At 33.8% G+C, this 22,668-nt stretch overlaps 2 protein-coding genes across 3 annotated transcripts in view; one reads left to right on the forward strand and one right to left on the reverse strand.

The window, feature by feature from the left end:
- The window catches only part of LOC143914989 (uncharacterized protein ZK1073.1), a 64,503-nt gene extending 53,773 nt beyond the window's left edge, over nucleotides 1-10,730 (reverse strand). The window contains exon 1 of one of the 2 annotated variants that reach the window (XM_077435457.1): nucleotides 10,101-10,730. In XM_077435457.1, coding sequence (XP_077291583.1) covers nucleotides 10,101-10,178 — 78 coding nt within the window. In that variant the 5' untranslated portion in view covers nucleotides 10,179-10,730. Of the gene's footprint in view, nucleotides 1-10,049 lie in introns of both variants that reach the window. The other variant, XM_077435452.1, reaches the window with a different exon arrangement.
- Nucleotides 10,731-17,192: 6,462 nt separating this feature from the next.
- LOC143909238 (E3 SUMO-protein ligase NSE2-like) lies at nucleotides 17,193-22,668 on the forward strand. The gene is made up of 5 exons (XM_077427147.1): nucleotides 17,193-17,534; nucleotides 19,892-20,030; nucleotides 20,922-20,974; nucleotides 21,055-21,175; nucleotides 21,256-22,668. The coding sequence occupies exons 1-5, from the start codon at nucleotides 17,283-17,285 to the stop codon at nucleotides 21,372-21,374; spliced, it is 684 nt and encodes a 227-aa protein (XP_077283273.1). The 5' UTR covers nucleotides 17,193-17,282; the 3' UTR covers nucleotides 21,375-22,668.

Raw genomic sequence — 22,668 nt, forward strand, 5'->3', positions numbered from 1 at the left:
AAAAATAATTCATTTGTTTTCACTTTAATAAAGTTTCATTCATTTTTTTCATATTGAACTATTTACGAGAGTTTTCATCGATGGAGTATTTTAAGAATAGACTTTTCATAATCGTAAATAGTTTATACAAAACTACTATGACTATACATCTGATAGTGTAAACAGCCTCAACTGTTTAGATTTTAAACAGCCGAGTAAAACTTTTTTTTTACTTTTTTCAATTGCATTTCGGAAATTGAAACGATATTTAATATAATTAACATCTTACGATGCAAATTGGCTTGTTTTCTTATAATAATATGAACTTCTCCATTGTGAGTTGTTAAATAATTAAGGATATAGGACACACGGAAGCTGTAATTACAGACAGCCACTCAGCGTGTTTATTGACAAGGGCAAACCAGTTAATTCAGCAGATCACACTGCATACAAAATAGACGGGATACAATTTATCGCAACGATGCATTTCTGCATAACATTTTCATTTTTATACACATACAATAGAAACCGATCATAGCGTAGAATATAATGTGCGATCAATCAATCAGTTCAAATATGCTAGTAAATATGACCAGAGATGTTTCAAAACTTTCAATTTATATAATTCGATAAAAAAAATTATATGCATTGAAGTTAAAAGATGAAGATTGATTCACAACAATGATATACTTAAATCATTAGCTTTTTTAACTTTAAAACATATATTAAAAAACATTTGAAAATATGAACTATTGCATTTTTTTAATTAAACGTTTTATTTTAAGACATATTTAATAAGAAAATAAAATAATTTATTTTATATATATATAATTCTTTATAGTCGGTCTTTCAATACTGAGGATTGGGTTGATAAACGGACACCTAGCCGACAGACAAGCCATAAAATCGTCGAGATCAGACTGAACGTCTACGACTGATCTCGCTGGTCCGCGGGCTGTATTACTTGAGAGACCGGTGAGTCGCACGTTATGACATACCCCATACAACTGCATACATTTGATCTGGTTGCGCAACTAGTCGGCCGCTAAATCGCTCGCTAGCCGCATGGTGTGGTGCGGTTAAAGACTGTTCTCTAATCTTCTCTAGAAATGGCATTTCGATGTCCATCGACCACAAAACAGCCAAGAGACCACCTGATCTGATCAGTCCACCATATAAGAGATCTTCCTCTTCCTCTCTTCTCCTCTACAGCACCAACAAGTTTCCCCAGGCTACTGTCTGTCGTCTCTTCTCGCCACGTGTCCAAAAAACTGGAAAATTCCTCGCAAACATATTTTTGAGAGACGATCTTTAATATGTAACTCCTTCGAAATTGTAACATTGGTTCGCTTTGTCGTCCAAGGAATCCTCACCAGATGCATTCCAAGAAATTACAACATTTATTTTTTAGTCTCAATTATTAAATACTCCATGGAAATAAAACGCCAGTTTGATGATCCGTTTTTTTTTATAAATGAAACATCAAGTAAATTACGTGACACGCCAATCGTCCATAAATCGCTCCATTAATTGATTGGATGTTCATTAATATATATAATGAAAAGTGCACACATATTTACATATTTACGTACCATTAGAACCAGATGATGGACCAAATATGGACAATAGTTTCTAGGCTAAGAAGGTATTCGGTACTTCTTGACCACATAGAATTATCTGCGAGATATCAGCTTATTTATGTAGATTGTAATAAGACATGGTCAAAATTTTAAAGTCTAATAAATTCTCTCGTAGCCTAAACTATAGAGCAAATTTCATTGGATATTTTAAGTGCTACCACATACACTGTGACCCAAATCGCAACGTCCAACGACATTAATTAATATCTTCAGGTAAATGCGAACAATTTCCAATGAATTCGTTTACTTAGCTGTATTATCGAAATGTATGCAAATGGCAATGTATATTCATGAAAGATTGAGTGTCGATTCCTTTGTGAGATGACTCGAAGAAAACAAACTGAAAGTGCTGAAGTTTCTAATGTACTTGTTATCAGGCTTTTCGGTTCAATTTGAATGGTTATCTAACAACGCTCGTCACAAGTGAAACAAAGCGAAATTGCTAGTCGAATTTTGAATAAACAGAATAATAGATTTTGATACAACTGAATTACTATCTCTTACATTATGTAACAACGATAAATAAACAACAACTACATAATATACAGAGTTGGAATGGCACTACGTGTCTAATCGGTACGTTTCAATATTATTTATCATCACGTAATATTATACATATGTATGTATATAGTATCATAATAAATATGTACACGTTTATAAGTATAATACGTGAAAAATGCAAACACAAAATGATGGATAGTCTGAAGCGCACACCGAAAAATGCGCACATATAAAAATACTGTACTGTTTTAATGTGTAATTCGCCATCAAAAGTGTTCTTATATTCGTATGTGTTGAAGTATAACATCACTTGTGATATAATTGGATATGTAATGTAATATCTTTGAATAAATAACTTTTCCAAATCACTTATGCGAATACTTCAAATTATGACTCTCCAATGTTTATCTAGTGAAGAAGCGAGAGCTATCATTAATAATGACTCATTATACATATGTATAACAATCTGATACATAACAAATCTGGTTAGTTTTACGCATTGGGGCTCTGCCTCCTCCTCTTGTTCCTCCACAACTATTCGCTTCACACCAGGGGTGGCTCATGACTTTAAAAACAGGTGGGGCACGAGGCATCCGTCCCCTACATTTTTTGTGACATTTTATGCAAGAAAAATTACTTTTTAAACAAATTTGTGTATTGTGATTGGCAATTTAAGCATACCTTGCAAAATATAGTTGAAATGTCGAAAAACATTGACGGTGTCTTGTATTTTTCGTATAGAACAGAGCATCGTAACCTGTGTACCGCGGTAGTATGTTTTCTCCGAACAACACTCCGGTCTAATGCGTGCGAGTGAGATCGCGTGTGAGGGAGAAAACCGACGTTAATTAGTGTTTTGTCTAAATGCATATACGGAATAATTAGTGAATACCGATGAAGTACATACATATGTATGTACATACGTAGCTGACAAACTCTACGAGTCGTAAACAATGTGTGCCGCGAATATCCAGAGGTTACGATGCTCTGGTATAGAAAATATAAACGACCGGGGCTGGCGTATTCTGCCCCAAGGAGACCTTAACGCAGTCAATAAAAAATGACCTTCTGTATACGGAAATATGGATCTTTTTATCTGCCTTGACTGACTGTCTATACTCTACACACGGTACCATTCGCAAGTGCCAGATTAGCAAGTAAACTGAAGCTGGCAACCACGGGATCACGGCAGATAAGCGACTGCACCGAATTGAATTACGAACCGAATCTGCTAAAAACGTGGTGAAACTGAATAAAAAAATAATCGACGAGTGACCAACAATATACAATAATATATGCCTCAGTTGCCCTTACAGACGAGCCTCTCATGCTTTAGACCAGAGCATCGTAACTTCTGGATATTCGCGGCACACATTGTTAACGACTCGTAGAGTTTGTCAGCTACGTACATACATACGTATGTACTTCATCGGCAGTCGCTAGTTATTCCGTATATGCATAGGGACAAAACAATAACTAACATCGGTTTTCTCCCTCACACGCGATCTCACTCGCATGCATTAGGCCGAAGTGCTGTTCGGAGAACACATATTACCGCGGTGCACAGGCTACGATACTCTGCTATAGACTTTCCATCCTTATTCTGAGTTTCCCAATGAAATTGTGTATTTTAATCCATCCCAAATAATCCTATAAAGGAATCTAATGACGCAAGTCCACTAATTAATAATAGTTTGATCAAATTTCGTCACATTGCTAGCATCATGACGAAATTTGCTAAAATTTAACATCGCATTTAAAAACAATCGCTAAAATGCGTCGTTCATACATTATGCAAATTAGACAAACGTGGTGTTAAAAACAAACGCACATTATAATCGCCATTGTGTATATTTTAATATTCATATATAATGGTGCAGTTATGCCACGTTGGGTGAATTGCATTTTAGTCACAGCTATTTAACAACCTTGATGAATTAATGCGCTTCAGATAAAAACAAATATTCAATACGAAATAATATTATTTTAATTTATTTATTGACATGTTGTATTTATTATAAACGAAACCCTCGATTGTGACTCGCCATTATAGTGCGTGAAAACGATGAAAAAATTATGTGGGCGATCGAATATAATCAGTTGTAAACATTTATCTCTAAACACGCATTAACAGTCATTTAAACATTTCAATGCAAGCTGCAAATAAAACTTTAAATTTTATTAAAAAAAAAACAACCCATACAATAATGATAGTTATGATTTAAATATCGAATGTTAAAATACCTGACACATCTCATAAAGATCAAGCACATACCATGGCTCTAACTTATAAATAAATAACTGTCCATCTTTCTAGAGATAAATATATTTTTGAAATTTAGCGTATCATTTTTGTTTTTCAGAAAACTGGTTCATTTGTTTAATATAACTGGATCAAGGATTTAATTGTGATTTCGCGCCAAATTTTGAGGTTGACTTATTTTAAAATATATGTATTTACATATTGTAAACGTGGAAAAACTTGCACGTACAATTAACCTCTATCCAGTTTCGAGTTATTACAGTTAGGGAATGTAATAGTCGAACTAGATTTTTAACGTTAGTTAAACCATTTATCGGCCAATAGCTCAGTATAATATTTATTTTAAACAAGTAGTACATGTAGTAATACTTTAAGTAAATATACAAATGAACATGTCCTTGAAGTTGACATAAAATTTATGTTGAAATTGTGTATTTAAGATGATTATATTTAAATACACAATACAGTAATTTTACTTTTTATATGAAAATATTATATAAATACCCCCCCACCCCACCTCTTTTACACTTGTCGTAGTAAATAATTTTTAAGCTATTATATATAATTGCATATGCATTCGTAATATATAATATATAATAAAAATGGAAAAAACCTCATGACAAATTTGTATCAATAGAGAATCACTGCAATTTGAATATTTCTAATTATAATATTAAACTTTATTTTTATGAAATAATCTTTTGAAGGATTTTTTTCGATTTTACGATCTTCATTCGACTTCTTTCGATTTCAATCTACAGTACGTATACTGTAGATTTGCTTAGCGAACAAACAAACTTTCATCTTTGTATATCAGATTGCAAAATCTAAGAAAAAGAAACCAAATAGATTAATTAATCACACTGTGCAACAAAAAACCACGTTTTTTACTTAGCGGAGTGTAGACTAATCAATCTCTACTAAATTTGGCCCACTGAATTCGAATATGATATATTAGATATTACTATTGTTTACTATTCGATATTAGATTAATATTAGATGTTTTCTATTATATAGCGGTTTATATTACAAATACCGAGTGAAACCGGATAAAACCACTTTATTTCTCATAAACGAAAAAAAAAACAATCATTATCGTATTCGAGTTCAGTGGGTAAAATTTAATAAAGATTGATTTAATAAAGTCTCCATTTCTATAACTTTTTTTTGTTGCTCGGTGTTATTGGAATATTAACCTTTGAAGGACGGAGCGTCGAGATCGAACGAGTATCCCAAACCGGGGTCGAGTAACAAGTTTTCTCAATACAAATGGGTTTAATATATCTTATTAATCATTTTATACATCAACATAAAAAAGTTTTAGTCCTATAGCATGTTTTTTGACTATTTTTGTATTAAAAAATAACGACAAGCATCAACACGCAAACGCACATAGGTAAGGCCAACAGGCGACTGCATGACTCAATAGCCAAAAGTGACGAAAACAATATCTTATGAAAATATAGCTGTCTCGATCAACAAGAATATGCAAATGAACAGTCAAACACATGATGTATCGCTACCGCCTTTAAATCATACTTTGGAACGTAGAAATGTATAAATGTATTTTTTTATTATGTACCCCTTTTCTAAATCATACAAAATCTATTAAAATAAATTTCTTGCAATTCATTCTAGGAATAAAAGAAATATAGGGTGTATATGTAGCTTTGAAAACCACATAGTAATTACGAAAAACATAAAAATTGGGGCACTTGCATACCCCACTTCGGTGAGGGAGGGTTAAAAATATATTTTTTTAATATAAGACATTTTTCAAGGCGAAGAGCACCATAGAAATTTTCAAACATTGCTACCAACACTATCATAGATCAAATTAAGATGACTTATTCACTATGTGTCATATGTTTTTAAATGTCATTACAAATATATATTTACAAATTGAGTATATGGTGGTGTTGGACGTTGGTGGCCAATCGGTTTCTTTTCTCAGTTGGTGGATTATTTTTATCCACTTTTTTGTATTTGTCTGTTCTTGAGAACTCTTAAATTAACGTGTAATGTATAGTTTCAACAAAAATATGTATAATATAAAATGAACGATGTTTATATTAATTAAATTTAAATAATTGGTTTATTAATATAATTGAGTATTCGGCGCCACCAAGAGAATTTTTTTTACATTTATTTAAAAATAATTTTACATTTCTCTGTTGCCACCCCTGAAATGCTATGTAGAATGCGGGCGATCGCCATGACACTTTTAAAAACTGTCAAACTACGGTGTTAATTAAATAATATGTTACTTAAATGATCAATTTACTTCTATACCATGTTGTTTATTGTGTGTTTTTGAATGCATTGTGCAATTTTTAACGATGCACTTGCCCATTGCCCTTGCCCAGAGAAGTTTTTATCGGACATACATACATACGTCGACCACCAAGCATCAAATACGACCGATGCTAAAATTATTTAGGATTGTCTGTGGACAATCGTCACTTGACAACAATATAACGCCTAAAGCCACTTAAGGTCTGACCGCACTATACGACAACCGAGCGATCCGACACTTCACAACAGTGTGCGACAATATTAGGTAAACCGCACTTAAACGACAGTGATGCGACACTCTGCAGTAAATTATGTCAATCATTCGTTCGATACCTCGGAGCAAAATGGACAAAACGGACGCTATTATAGTATCTTTGATAAGCGAGGAAGAAGAACAATCGATAAAACCCAAAAGATTATGGCTACATGCTATTTCAAAATCACGATATGAAGAAGGAGAATAATTGTCGCAAGGCAACCCCCTACTCAACGACACCTTGCGTCAAAGTTGGTCAAAAAGTCAACTTTGACGCAAGGTGTCGTTCTACGTCATGCGACTGTCGCGCAGTGCGATATGTCTCATACAATTCCATACAAACAATATTTGGCCGCGTACTGTTGTGAAGTGAAGGATCGTTCGGTTGTCGTATAGTGCGGTCAGACCTCTATATTACTATAACATTTCTCTGATCATACATATGTATATCTTGAAACGAGATCAAATCGGAACAACAAGATAACTATCACTTTGGAGTGAAAGCTCAAAACGGATATTTCGAAATTTAATTGCAGCCATACGAATTGTTTTATAACCACTTGTGAAACACATAATAAATTAGACTGCACGAGTATAAAATATAATTTTCACAGAGCAACAACACATTTGCATAAAACAAACAGCTAGAATAATATTGCTCAGTCAACATACTCGCATTCAGTCTAAGGACGCGATGTCCCATTTTGCTACTGTCTAAACAAGCATGCAACCAGCTCTTTTGTTACCACAAGTCATCTACGAGCACTGTAGAGCAACTATTGAAAGCAAACTCATACATTAAATCGGATACATCACTCAACGTTTACATTCAACGACATCTTCGTTACCGTGTCAACAGTGCACAATATTAAATTAAATTAACCATGCAACGACAAAACATTCGCTCTGTTCTACATTTTATATCTGATGAAACTGTCTACCGTCTGCAAATGTCATGCAATTTCAGTAAAACGCTCAACATTTAACGATATTGCACTTGTGTATGTATTTCAGATGGAAATTAATAATAAATTCACTGTAAGCCGCATTTGTGTTCGGTATTAAGTATCTGTAATATATTAGATCTACAGCTAGAGTTGCCAACTATTTGTTGTTTGTCTTTTTTGCTTTGTTTCGCATTATTTTAAAATTTCGACACGTCCCAGTTTAAAAGTTCTCATAACTGCTGAAAAGATTTGGATTATATTCATTTTTATTCTCACTAAGATCTTTCACCGGAGCTTTTTTTACTTTATTATTAGTTGTTTTACCAGGCTTCGCTCAGTGTTTGTAATATAAACAGCTAATATAAACAACATGGCGAATCTAATAGTAAATATTCATTTGTTTTTTTATTAAATTTATTTGAATCAAAAAAATATATATTCAACCAATCGAATGGTCATAGAAATTGACTTGTTTTCGATTTCCAACCAACTATAGTTACAAACTTTCTTTCGAAATTATATATTATAACAGAATCTGGTGGGCCCCCCGGGGGCATTCGCCCCCGGCGCCACCCGTCCCCCGTCCCCATGTCGTCATGGAAATTTTAACTTGTTTTTGAAGTTCCCAACCAATTTCCAACCAATAATATTTACATACATACAAAGTCTCTTTCGAAATTATATATTAGATTATAATATGTTTTATTTAATTTGACGATGTTATAAGTGTACAGGAATTCTTAAATTCAATTGTTGACACATTTATACAGAGCCAATTGAAATTTTGCAAATATAAATATTTTCGATGGTGATACGATTTTTACATGGCTGTCTGTGGAGTCGGAATCGTAAAAAATCAACTGATTCCGACTCTTTCTTATTATTTTTTTAATTAATAGTATTACGGTATGCGTCAACTTAAAGTCTCTAGTTTTATTGAAGTAAATCGACTTATATGTAAATTGAAATTTAATAACATTTATAAAAATAATGAATTTAAATGACATTATAAACAAAACCGTAGAATTATACATATTTTGATGTGTTCTGGCCAAATACGATGTTTCCTACGATGTCTCATACTTTTTTTAATTCTCATTTTTTTTCATTAAATTAATTTGTTTGTGTATGAAATTCATCCACATATACTATTAATGTACTTACTTTTTATTTATATCTATTTCATTACCAAAAATTCAACAAATTGGGTTACGTGTAAAATTTTAGTGATTTTTAAATTCCTTTAATTTATTATACTTTGTAAATTGCTATTATTTTTACCACCAATAATTTTATACGTTGGCAAGAAAAATCCATCGTATTTAAATCGTTCAAGTTGGAGTCGGAGTCTGTAAATTTTGATGCAACTCCACAGCCCTGGATTTTATCAAAATTTGAATGGACCCTCTTCCAAAAAACTGATTTATAAAGTATTTGAATCGTTAATAAAAGTGATACAAGTTATGTATGTTGGAAAATTGTATCAGTTGACTTGGTTACCATATCAATTATTTATCATTTAGTGCTTGAGAATAACAACACGTAATTTTTTTTTATGTAAAAACTATATATGTATAACAAAGAACAACTTGAATATTTTACATCAATGTAGAAGGATATATGATAGCTCAACAAAATAATATTCTTTCCCAAAATATACAGTTGGCAACTCTTTTTCAGTATACAACTGAAATTGTGTAAATACTTGTGAGAGCATTGTAAATCACGTTTACGAAAATTCTTTACGGGTTTATGATACTTAAAAATACGCTCAAATTCATATGGAAAATTGGGTCCCGATTATACTTTTTTTTATATAAAAATACATAGGAGGAAGTTTATTTCTTAAAATAAACTTGCTAATGGAAAAACTTTTACGAGAATAACGATTATGTTTATTAAAAAGTGATTCTCCCTTCAGATACGCACTTTACATCAACGCAAAAACATATTTAAAACTTCCAGACAAATGCGACCCAGTGTTATCTAACATCGATAACGCCTACTCCGTTCGGAGAAGTTTTAGTCATGAAGATGAGAAGATCGAGAATTAAAACTACGACATTACTTGCACCAGAGCTGGACTACGGAGATGCAAACACGAACAAACAGCGAAACACGACATTCAGGATTGAACACGATAATAAGAGCCAACGATTGGCCGATACCTGATCGCAGCAATTCTCTGGACATGGTAAACAAAGAAAAATGTAGCTCACCGTCTCTTTGTCATTGGCAGTGCAACTGACGCTGCGGCTGCTCATCATCAACCTTCTCTTCTCTTCGGCCGTCGACATTTTTAAAAATTTCGAGGACTTGGACGAGATTCACCAGATGCTGAGGGACGAGTGTGTGCTTTTTCGGAAAGTTCGTTAGAGTTTTCGCGCAGTTTCGTGCCGGTTTCTTATTGGTCTGTGACACCGGTCATGGCAGTGCCATCAAGCGCGAACCGCAAATCACTGAAGGGAAGAGCCAGCGTCGACCGGGTATATCTGGCGTCGACCGCGGTCTACAAATAATTATCATGGCGGGGCTTGATTGCTCGCATTTTATTTCTTGATTTGTCGCCAACGCCGTTGCACAATGAATTATTCAGCGCTTTGCCCCCCACGCAGACTCCTCGAGTCGGTCTTGGAGCAGATCCTCGAGTTTGCACCCCCTCGCTCGCGGTGTTTTGATTCTACTGCATCTATTGCTGCCATCGTCAGCTCATCAGATCTCGTTGATTCGGATCAATTGACTTTTGGCATGACCGTTGAGTGTGTAATTTATTGCCGTAAACAATGATGCGTCGTCGTACTGTGCCGTAATTCGATCACGACGTATCACACACCAGCGTTTTCCAAACTAACGGTGACTTTGGGGGTCATGGTCTTTTTTAAAAGACACACAATTCTTATTTTTTACTAGTGTCGCACCCGATGACATATCATCGCAGAGAAATGTAATAATAATAGAAGGGCCTTTACGAATAAATAATTGTTGTCAATATTATGCGGTACCTACGTCTCTATAAATAGGCCACAACGCACGGAATACAATCGGATCAATTAACTTATAAAAATGTATTTTTATTTTAACTTTAATATGAACGCTTGCATCTTCTAAAGAAAAGTCTACTCCCGGACAAAAATCATCTAAAGACCTTTTTACAATCATGTGTTTTCCATAACAAGAATCAGGAACTAATAGAATGAAACTTTTAGAAATCCGAAAAGCAAAAAAACCTGGATTATTTAAGGAGACTGAAATAAAAAATCTTCCTGTTGAATATTTTATATGATTATTAGGAGCATGGATGGATAGAGAGATCTCAAAAATCGATTCAAGACCAAATGGATTCTTGAAGTAAGATTTTTTTTAAAAAGTAAAGGGTTGGCACAAAACATGCTCCTACTCATCCGAATGAAACTATAATATGTATATTAAAAGCAAACGACCTTCTTTTGATAGTTAACTTTTTACTGCCTAATGTTACAAGTCCAATTCAACCCATGGACTAAGGCTTCCAATCCCGGGATCCCGGTGTTTTCTGGCACCGTGAATCCCGGTGCTGACACTAGTCTGAATACCGGGATTACGGTGCTGGCAGAAATTTCTTTAAAAATATTATTTTTACAAAAATAATATGGAAAAAACATAAAGCAATATTATATGTATAATGAACAATGGTGGGATGAGCAATGACAGTCATAGTCCATTTGTTTGCCACCCGTTTCGACGCCGGCTTGCCGTCTCCACGAAATGGTATGAACGGCCTGTATTTTGTCGCAGATATTGTGCTCAACCGCAATGATATTTGAAGTATATTTTAACTGATTCGAACTCAGAATCGACCACTGATCACGTTTTCGTAATCTAGAAAAAATGTGTGTTTCTGTGTGAGTGTCTGTATGTTTATTGTGTGTCAGTGTATTTTGGGGATTTCTTGATCACTGTTCGTCCTATCGAACTGAAACTTAGTATTGGTTACTGAAATTTTTTATCGATACACCGTAATTTTTTTTCAAATTGTTAAGTTAACCGGAAATAGTACCTCCCCTTATAAGTGTTCTCTTTCTTTTTAAGTTTTTGATTTAAATTATTTCCCAAACCACTCATCAAATCGGACTGAAGTAGAACTTAAGTCTGTGTAAGTTTTCCTACATTTGTGTTCAATTTGTATTCAAAATGCTCATAGCCGGTATGTGTGAACATGTATGTACATACATATGTTCGATTATCGAATTTTGTTTTTTATACTTCTTATATTCCTCAAATACATAGATAAAGTCGTAGGTTGGTCACATCCGAATTTTTTACATAAAGTAAATGTAATTGGATTTTTTTTTTATATTGGGTGGATTATTTCAACTATTTGTAAAAAATAAATCAATGAATCAAAGCGATGTTTTTTACTTTATTTTATTACATTTTCGGATGTGTTTTATTTAATCTTAGAAATTTATGGATGCCAACTGAAATTTTAAAGAATGTAGCCAAACTCTCAAAATTAGTAATATGCGAATATTTTTTGCGTGAAACATCGGGAGAGTTTGCAAAATGCAATTGAACGTTTTTGAAATATGAAAACATGCAATTGAACTTTTTTTTCTTATACATTTGAAATCCCGGTGCTAGCACCGGGATCCCGGGATCATAAATTCCCAGCACCGCAATCCCGGTGCTGAAGTAACCTTCCGGGATTGGAAGCACTACCATGGACCAAAGGGGTCTACCTCACGGGACCGAAAGTGAAAAGCCCGAAAATGCAAATATCGGAAGGCAGAGATTGAAAATCGAAAGATCAAAAAAAAAGGGTGCATGGTAAACGGTACTATGTATATATAATATACATATATGAGTGGCATGAGTTGAAATTATCTCTCTTTTTGTCATACAGCCTTGTTTAATGTGCGCGCGCAGAATACGGGAGGAAACGCCTATTCCTCTTGTTCCTGTTGTATCCTGCTCGCGCAAATTAAGTGAGGATGTACGACGGGGGGGAGAGAGACTTTTACCGCACGCCACTGATATATATATATATATATATACTAACCGTTTTTCATATGTATGCATGGTAAACGAATATTTTCGACTTTTTAACATTCGGTGCGGTGATGGTCACCTGGACCAAAAGTGTCATATCATCAATGAAACGGCTTTATCGTGCTGTCTTCTCAAAACTCTTGCCGGGAAGATGATAACTTGATCAATTTCTGGAAAAAAAATGAGTTTATTAGATGCTATACACGGAATAGCAAAATCTTGGTCGAAAGTAAAACCTACAACACTGGTTCGATCATGGAGAAAGATTATTCCTAGCATTAAATTAGATTTATTGGATTGTGAAGAGATCTAGGCAAGTACGTTTTTGAAATATACAAATTGATGGAACGTTTAAAATGTTGATCAGGAAAACACCGAGGAATGGTTTGTTCGCGATTCAAATGATCTGGGTTTTCAATGCATGAGTGATGGGGATATCGTTTCTACATATGTATATGTCAAAATTTGATAGTTTGAATTATCCGTGTTCGTACTCCCCAACATTAGCCCGGATAATCGATAGTACACTGAATCTAAATGTTACGGTTAACCTGTAAGTAATGTTCTTTTTGAGAATGTATTTGAAATTTCAAGCCGTTCAAAACGGTTTAGTTTTAGCAATAAATTAGTTGTTTATTTTAAAAGACTTCAACACAAACAGTACGTGACTTAATATGCAGTTTGTTTATTTATCTCTTTACATTGAAATACCTACATCTGTATGTATGTACATATATATATATATATATATATATATATATATATATATATATATATATATATATATATATATATATATATATATATATATATATATATATATATATATATATATATATATATATATATATATATTTATTCGTAAGGGCCCCTCTATTCTTATTACATCTCTCTGAATAAAATAACAAAATACTCTCTGAATAAAATAACTATTTACATACTAATGACCTCTGTGCTCATAATTTTGCACTCGGTAAAATATCGCAATTGGGATCAACGGAATTAATAATTAAATTTTTAATTAACTATGTTGAAATTAAAATCTTTTGTCTATGTCGGCCGATCATGTGAACCAAGTGGGGTCTACAGCACGGCATCGAAAGTCGAAAGATCGAAAAAGCAAATATCGGAAAGCAAAGATCGAAAATCGAAAGATCTTAAGTCGAAAGTTCGAAAAGGATGTATGCATGGTGAACGGTACTATGCAGTGGCGGACTGGCCATACAAGCGAACATGCCCGATGGCATGTGGGCCCCACTGTCTGTTAGAAAATATGGGCCCTCAGTAAAATTAAATAACTTTTTAACTATTTCACGTGTGTAAAAATTTATAGGATATTGCACTTTAGGACCTAAAGTTTGGGTATTTCAACATAACAAATTTCTTACGATATACACAAACAACTAATACCTGCTTTAACAGCCCAAGGATCGGTTAACTTTTTTTATTAGGCTCTTAAACTGCTTAAAATTTTTGGTAAGATAATTTGTAGATTTATAAAGACAATTTGTAAATTACAATGTAAGTGCTGTATTTTCCAAAAAAATGGTCTGAAAAAAAAATATATTTTTCTCATCTGTGTTGTCCCACTTAATCGAATTTTATAAAAAATATTTGATTTATAGGAATAAAAATCAAAACCTCTTGAAATATCTCATCTTAGTTGTAACCAAAAACCACCTCACCTGCTAAAAACGTATACGCATCTTTTAATTTAGAGTGTTTATTACGGATTAAGGGAAACACTAGTCGTTGACCACTTGAATTTTAATTTAAAAAAAAACGAAGGCCTAACAGGTAAGCCCAATGCGCCTTCATAGCCAAAAACATTGTACATTTGATAGTAGCATTACTATTATACAAAGTAAATACATATCAATTTACATCCACAGAGACATCTATGGTCAAATTTGTAAATTTCCAGCATTTTATACAATTCAGCGAAATTCGAGATTGCTGAAAACTCGAGATTTCCGAGAAACCAATGGAATTTGATCCCATGACCACTTAACTTAAAGCACTATATGCTAACCAATAATCTATTATGTTGGTTATGTAAAAGGAAAGAGAAGGTAAAGGCCCAAACAAAAAATCGTATGGTACGTCATGCCTAAGTAGACTCGGGGGTAGGCAAACACCATGAACACACATTATTTATCCTACATTTCTTTAAATATGGGAATCACCGTTAACGATCACTGTTATTGTATTACATTAAACCTGTTGTATTGACCTGTCAATACAAGGGTTTGATATAACCGAAAGCACTCCAGGGGGTGAGTTTTGGCCTGGAATAGATCAGGCGTGGAAGCGGTTTTTTTTTACATATACTATCTAAAAAAAAGGACACGTGTGGCGCACAATTCTGTACGATTCTTAAATATCCTTAGCCCCTCATCCCTCGATCACATCTATAATGTGAATGGTTTGGTGATTATTCGGCACAAAGCGATTTCGCACACGTCACTAAAATTTAGATCACGGAATATCGGGCATCCTGTTCCATGTCGTGTGCGCGATTGCAGTGTGCGAAATAATCCATTTACCAATGTGAATAACCGAATGAAACTAATAAAAAGCTTATAAAAATAATCATATTTTTAATAAGTTCGACTTTATAAACTTTACCTAAGGGTGGCACATTGTCTGGAAGGCTCGGTGATTGTTCCGCAAAAAGCGATCTCACTCACGTCACTAAAATCTCGATCACGGAAAATCTGGCACCCAAAAACTCCATCAATCGCGAAATATTGTACTAACGATAACTCGAGTGCCAGATGTTCCGTGATCGAGAATTTAGTGACGTGCGCGAGATCCCTTTTTGCGGAATAAAAATTTGTTCATACTTAACAGCACTGCACGGCTTCAGCACTGCACGACTTCGTTTCAAATATGTCATTTTATTACATTTCTATTCACCTACACTTCGCGGTCACGTCACGTTTACAGCAATTTGGCCGAGTGCAAGGCAAAATCGGCTTACTTATACATTAGAGGCCATGACGATACGGCGCAATATTGCTTACGTCGTATTGTCGAGTACTTGCAATATGAATGCATACACGTGCATTCGTAGCTACGTGTCAGAATACAAGTCAGCAAAAATGTTTCGACGTTTATCGAACGAAAAATTATGTATAATCGCGCTGTTGTTGGAAGAAGAAGCTCAAGAAGGCAATAAAAAAGCACGGAGACGTTTTGATGTGCATCCCATGTTAAAAAATAGAAAAACCGAAGGAGAGTTTTGGATACTGTATAAGGAGCTTGTGGATGATGGACAAAATTTTTTTAAATATTTTATTTATTTATTTATTTAATAGTTTTGGACCATTGTGGCATTACAGGAAGAACCTAATGCGCCACAATGGCCTACATTTGAAAAATATATAAAAACATGATATAAAAACAAGTAAACTGTAAATAAAGGAAAAAAGCAAAAGCAGAAAACATGGTAAAATAAAATAATAAAAAAAAAAAGTAAAAAGGAAAATAATACATCATTCAGAGAGAAAAAAAAATAACAAAAGTGTAAAAATTAAAAATAAAATCCATAAATCCCATTCTTTGTTTACACTGAGCAAAATTAAAATAGTATATAAAAATGTACAAAATATGAATAAAAAATAAAATCACAGCGAGGCCCAAATGGAAGAGAGTAGATTAAGATTCCACTCATTCATCACATTCAAATTAAGAAAGTAATGATGAGCGCAGGTTACCAGATAAATATGTTAAGATAATATCCGACAATCTACGCTCCCCAAGGTGGAAAATATCACATTCATGCCCAAAAGGAAAGGAGTAGGATAGAGATATGGGTAGTACCCATACTCTTTCTTATAAAGAAAACAAAGAAATGCTTTTGGCATTTATAAATATTTGCGTCAAAACCATGTCGAAAGATTGAACAGCTGTCAACTGTCACTATCTATAATTGGTCCAAAACAGCAAAGCGGCAGACTCATGGCACGTAATTCGCGTGTATATCTCCACTATGGCCAAAAAAACGGATACAATACGTTGACGGATGTTGCTGTTAGGTATGAACAGGAAATGTCGGGTACTGCTGTAAGCCTGCCGTGGCGTAAACGTGACGGTTGGTATGAATATACCCATACAAAATGTACCAAAGAATACTTTTCGTACGGCCGGATACCTGCTGAAGTCGGTACGTGCTGACTAGGTATGAACAGACCTTAATCCGTTTATCAGTCTGGGGATGTCGATGATCGTTTCCTCAACGAGCCCAAATCTTGATTTTATATTGTGCATTGGCCGTGTTTAGGAGTGTTTGGACTGCATCATAGAGCGCCAAGCGCAGAGGGCGCGTATTGTGAGTTGAGTTTTGACAGTTAGAGTCTTGTTGGTTTGAAATGACAGGAGCGAGCCAAGAAATGGAAACAGACTCGGAGCTGTGTAGTTTGATAGAGCGATGTGCTGCAGGCCTACAAAGAGCGACGTCAGCCATTGTGGCCGCTGGGAGTCTACCCGAGTCCGGGGCTGAAGGACTCTCAGCAGCCCCAGACGTCTCCGCTCATCTCAAACAGATGCGAAACCTCACTACCAATTTCTGTCAACAACTGCACAAAGCCCGTTTGCATTCGGCCGCGGCAAAGCAACTCAAGGTACCGTCTATGTAACCGATGCAATTCTTTGTAAACAGTGTCTATCTGTCTCTCTTTTACGTTTAATGAATGGGACCACCGACACACCCAAATATTTATGCGAACTCTATTACAGAGAATTTTATTTATTTATTTTAGGGTCTAACGGGTAAACCCAATGCGCCTTCCAGACCAGAAACATTATACATTTGATACAAATATTATACAAAGTACATTAACCCTTTGCCTGCGGTAATAAATATAGCAAACAAGCCCTGTACGCGAATTTGGCAATCGAGTTTTCGACCTTAAATACAGATTTTAATATTTACTCAAGTAACCAGATATGTTAATTAATTAACACATAAAGTATTATTTTAAACAATGAAATACATAATATATCTCGTAGTTTTGGATTAATTGTCAAATAATCATTCTTCATAATTGTATGAAGACGTGACGTCACATAGACGAGGTTTCAGTATGGTTACACAAAAAACTAATTTTGACTGGTATATATTCATTTTAAGCAAATTGAATAGATGGCATTCAACTCTCAGTAATATATTCAACCAATTTTGAACCTTAATACAGTTGAAATAGGCGCATATAAGCCTTAAAAGCCCGTGCAAAGTTCAGAAATTCTATGGAAGACAGCCGCGCTACAGACTTGTCGCCCAAAGCTTCCATAGAAGACGGCCGCGGGCAAACGGTTAATACATAGGGTTGCTGGGCGTCCCGGTATTCCGGGTTTGTCCCGAAGGAACCTTTCGGGACAGACAAATATCCCGGTTTTCGATAGCTGCTTATTGACCTTTCATTGTTCAGAAATACCGACCCCCCGCAGTTATGAAACTGCAAAAAAATGCACGAATCTCAATATCTTCGTAGATCCACAACCATGGTTAAAAAAGCAAGAAAAGCGAGATTGAGAAAATCATTTTCTTTTTCAATATGTAATTAATTTCATTTAATATTAAAATAGCTAAATAAACTGGGAAAAAAAAAGGAAATACTAATTTATAAAAGTAATGATCTTAAATTTAATTTGTTAAGTAAGGGGGGGGGAAGTACAATTAAAATGTCCCAGTTTGGATATCAACAAATCTAGCAGCCCTATAAATACATATCAATTAATATCCACACACACACACACACACACATCTTTGGTCAAATTTGTAAACTTGCAGCATGTTCTAAATAATTCAGCGAAATTCGGTAAATACGTTTCAATTAACATCCACGGAGGCATATATGGTCAAATTTGTTAATTTGCAGCATTTTATACAATTCAGCGAAATTCAAGATTGCTGAAAACTTCAGATTTGCGGGAAAATGGATAAGATTGCCAATTTGTTGGAACCGTTTCAATGAAAATCAGATAAATTGGCAAACTCCGATAGGAAACTATCGACCTGGAGTCACAAATCCAAAGTCTGGCCAGCAGAAAACAGTGGGATTTGAACCCGTGACCACTCTATTCATAGCATTATATGCTAACCACTAGTCTATTCTGCTGAATTTGATTTACGCCTTGTTTTAAATTAGACGATTTTCAAACTAAATAGTTCTCCGAATTGGAAATTAATATTTAGTAATGGTACTAATCTAAGGTGACCATTTTTATTTCCAAATTCAAAACCAGAACATTTCTTTCAAAAACATATTTCTAAATACTATATTAAACAATCATGGACGCACATTTATGAAATAATAAATTTATTTTTTTAAATTCTCTTATATGTAAAATTTTACACAAGACTGGTTAAAATTATACTAAGTGATTGGCAAACAGTGTAAGGTTTCAACATTTAATTTCGTTTTATCACTGGACTATATATATATTGTTCATCAAAGTAAAAAATCCTTCGGCTGGTGCAATTATTCCTGATTAATGGAAACAACATTTGACTCATTTTACAATATTTTTGTCGGAGACATCATTTTCGCTGAATATTTTGTATATTTATCCATCTATTAGGTAAAAAAATTTTATCACATAAAAGAGTGTACTGGTTTTATACCACGACTTACCAGAACAGATGGCCAAAAATTCACCTTATAATAAAACTATTATTTTAAAATTCGTTTCAAATATCCAAACCTTAGCTCTTAAGCTTAATTTTTAAACAATAAGTAGTGGATAGTAGTAATAATCGGAATTTGAACTTCAAATGCCGATTACTACCACTACCTTATTGTTTACTAATGATACAATTTTCAAAAGCTTTGATATTTTAAATAAAATGTATTAAACAGATATATGTATTCACAAAATAACTGTTATATGTATGTAAAACTATATAATATAAAATATAAATATAAATTTGTTTTTTTAAGATACAAACTCATATTTAAAATCTATATTCTTACGACAGGAAACCATAAACACTGATAATGATGACTTGGACGGCAACATAAAAGCATTCAAAGACTACATAGAATCTCGATCCTCCGATGCATTATCAAAAAACAATCCTTTGATGCAACAATTCAACGAAACAGTTTCCAACTTGCGTAAATCAAACTATTTTTACAATAAAAACACTATTCAAGTCTATTGAAACAAAAGTCGGTGCTACTTTAGTATGCAGTCTTCCTTAGCATGCGATCTACCTTTGAATCGCAGTCGACTATTTTTTTTTATTTGTATCGTAGCAACGAAATGTTTATTACAATACAATTACAATAACGTCAGCAGATACATATCTCATAACCAAATCTTAAATGAATAGGGCCAACCTTAACTTAACCTAACCTATCATGACCATTGAAGTAGAATGGGTAGAAGCGCTCTTAGCTTACAAAAATGTTGCTACAAAAACTCCGTTCAAACGGAGATTTCGGCTGTTTTGCTCAGTTGATTGTTAATCTCTGTAGCAGTAGGATCTCTTTGAAATAGGCTCTACTAGTGAAATTGTGTGGTAGTATTAGTTCGACAAAGTCCGAACATCTGTATGTGCCCGTGCGTCCCTGAACATCAAGGGACGATCACTTCCACGAATTTTTTTTCCTCACTCTTTTGTCTCTCTTCTGACTTTCCATCTCTCTCTTCGATGGCTCGCTTTTAAGCGATACTTTTGTTAGGAATGACTATTCTATACATTATACTTCAATGATCTCACATAAATAGGTGTTGGCTGCAAAGATATCTTAGCAGCCAAAACCTATTTATTTAAGGGTCAGGATAGGTTAGATTAAGTTAAGGTTGGCCCTATTCATTTAAGATTAGGTTGTTAGGTTCGGTATTATTCAGTCTCATTGTCACACGCGAGAACTGATACAGTGAGACTGCTTATTAAAGTAAAAACGTGAAGGTAGATCGCATACTAAAGTAGATATGTGAAGGTAGACCGCATACTAAAGTAGCACCCAAAAGGCAATATACTAAATTATTGTCATTCACAGAACAAAACCTCGACGATTCGGATCTGATACAAACTGAATACATCGATCAATATGTGAGTTATTTACATTCTACAATGCAAAATAGTCATGTTTCTCTTGTAATAATCGACTATTTATATATTTTCCATTTCAGATTGATCCGATAACTAAACAACAGATCAGCTGTCCAGTTAGGAACAAAGTGTGTAACCACGTATACGAAAAGACATCGATTTCCGAGATAATCAAAAGACATCCTACATCTAGATGCCCTGGTAACTTTAAATTACTCTCTTGTGATTGTCTAGCTTATTTGGAATTTCGATATTGACGCGAATTTCTTCGTTTCTTTCAGTACTGGGATGTGGAAATCGTAAATTTTTAACCATGAAAGACCTACCTGTCGATGAGGCGTTATTATGCCAACTCACTCAGTCGCAAAGAGCTGCAACAGATATGGACAAATTTTTGTGATTTCGACTCGTTTCTTTTGACAATTGAACGTCATAATTAGAGACACGTATTTTGGGCATCTATTTTTGTCAATTTTAGCATTTTCATTTTGCATTTTAGCGTTTTAGGGCATTAAAAATGTTCAATTTTAGCATCTATTTTTATGAAGAGTTTAATTTTAAATAATAAAAAATTTCGATGAATTTTAATTACATTTATATAAATACAAATATACAATTTAAAGACAACACAACAATTAAAAAATAATAGAAAAATTCAAATATGTTTCGGAATTAAAATTACAATGAAAAAAAAATGAATATATAAAGAAAAAAAATATGAATATAAAAATATGATACCAATTAAAATTTATTAAAACTCAACATGGAGCAAATTTTTACAGATTATTTTTTCGTGCGACTATCGGTAAGAATTATATTGTATATACTATAAAATACCTTTCAGCATCCACACTATTAATGGGACACCAAATAGATTTTAGAGCTGCACAACCAAACTCTTCATATTTAATTTTTGTTGCCATCAATAATAGCAATATATCCGGCGTGGATTCACTTTTTATATTCTCTATTAATTGTCTAAAAAAGTGCTGATATCCTTCCAAACATTGAGCCTCTGTTAATACATTAAACAATGGCAGGTTTCTAAACAACAAAACTGTTTCTTTAACATTAATATTAGATTTTGTACCTGCCACAGATGGATTGAATAGTTTACTCAATGTTTGGAGGAATAGATTTGTCTCATTTAGTCTTGAGTGCGAGTCTAGTTTTAAGACGCTCTTTTGAGCAGCCTCTTGGATAAACAGCTCCAACTGTCTTCTTTTGATTACAGTAGTAGACAAAAGCAGTTGCTTAGTTTCGACAGAAAAAACATCGTCTATGGTAAACTGCAAGCTCTGTTTTATCCTCTCAATTTCTTCACATAATAAATGGGCAAAGGAATGGGAATACCCTTCTAAATTGTATATTAATTTTATAAATTGTATGCAAATTTCACTTTTGTTTGTTATTTTAACATCTATTCGCATATTTTACGAATTTAGCATCTATTCCGAATTTTAGCATCAATTAAGCATTAAAAGTAAAATGCCCAAAATACGTGTCTCTAGTCATAATATATATGTATGTACAGTCTAAAAATACTATAAATGTATTTTATTTTTAAATTACGGTCTACAAGTTCCTTAACACCCAACCCGTCGTCATATATGAACACATTTTTTTTGGCCACACAATATTGTGAACTACAATTAATGTTTAAGATGAAGAAATAAAACAACGATATAATTTGG

The sequence above is a fragment of the Arctopsyche grandis genome, chromosome 1 (assembly GCF_051622035.1).
Source record: "Arctopsyche grandis isolate Sample6627 chromosome 1, ASM5162203v2, whole genome shotgun sequence".
Classification (NCBI taxonomy): Eukaryota; Metazoa; Arthropoda; class Insecta; order Trichoptera; family Hydropsychidae; genus Arctopsyche; species Arctopsyche grandis.

What these genes read in the sequence shown, in the direction of transcription:
- LOC143909238 (XM_077427147.1), top strand. Translation starts at nt 17,283, where the DNA reads ATGACAGGAGCGAGCCAAGAAATGGAAACAGACTCGGAGCTGTGTAGT. An exon ending in CGAAACAGTTTCCAACTTGC is followed by an intron (nt 20,031 to 20,921) that starts GTAAATCAAACT and finishes TGTCATTCACAG; the next exon opens with AACAAAACCTCGACGATTCG. An exon ending in CTGAATACATCGATCAATAT is followed by an intron (nt 20,975 to 21,054) that starts GTGAGTTATTTA and finishes TTTCCATTTCAG; the next exon opens with ATTGATCCGATAACTAAACA.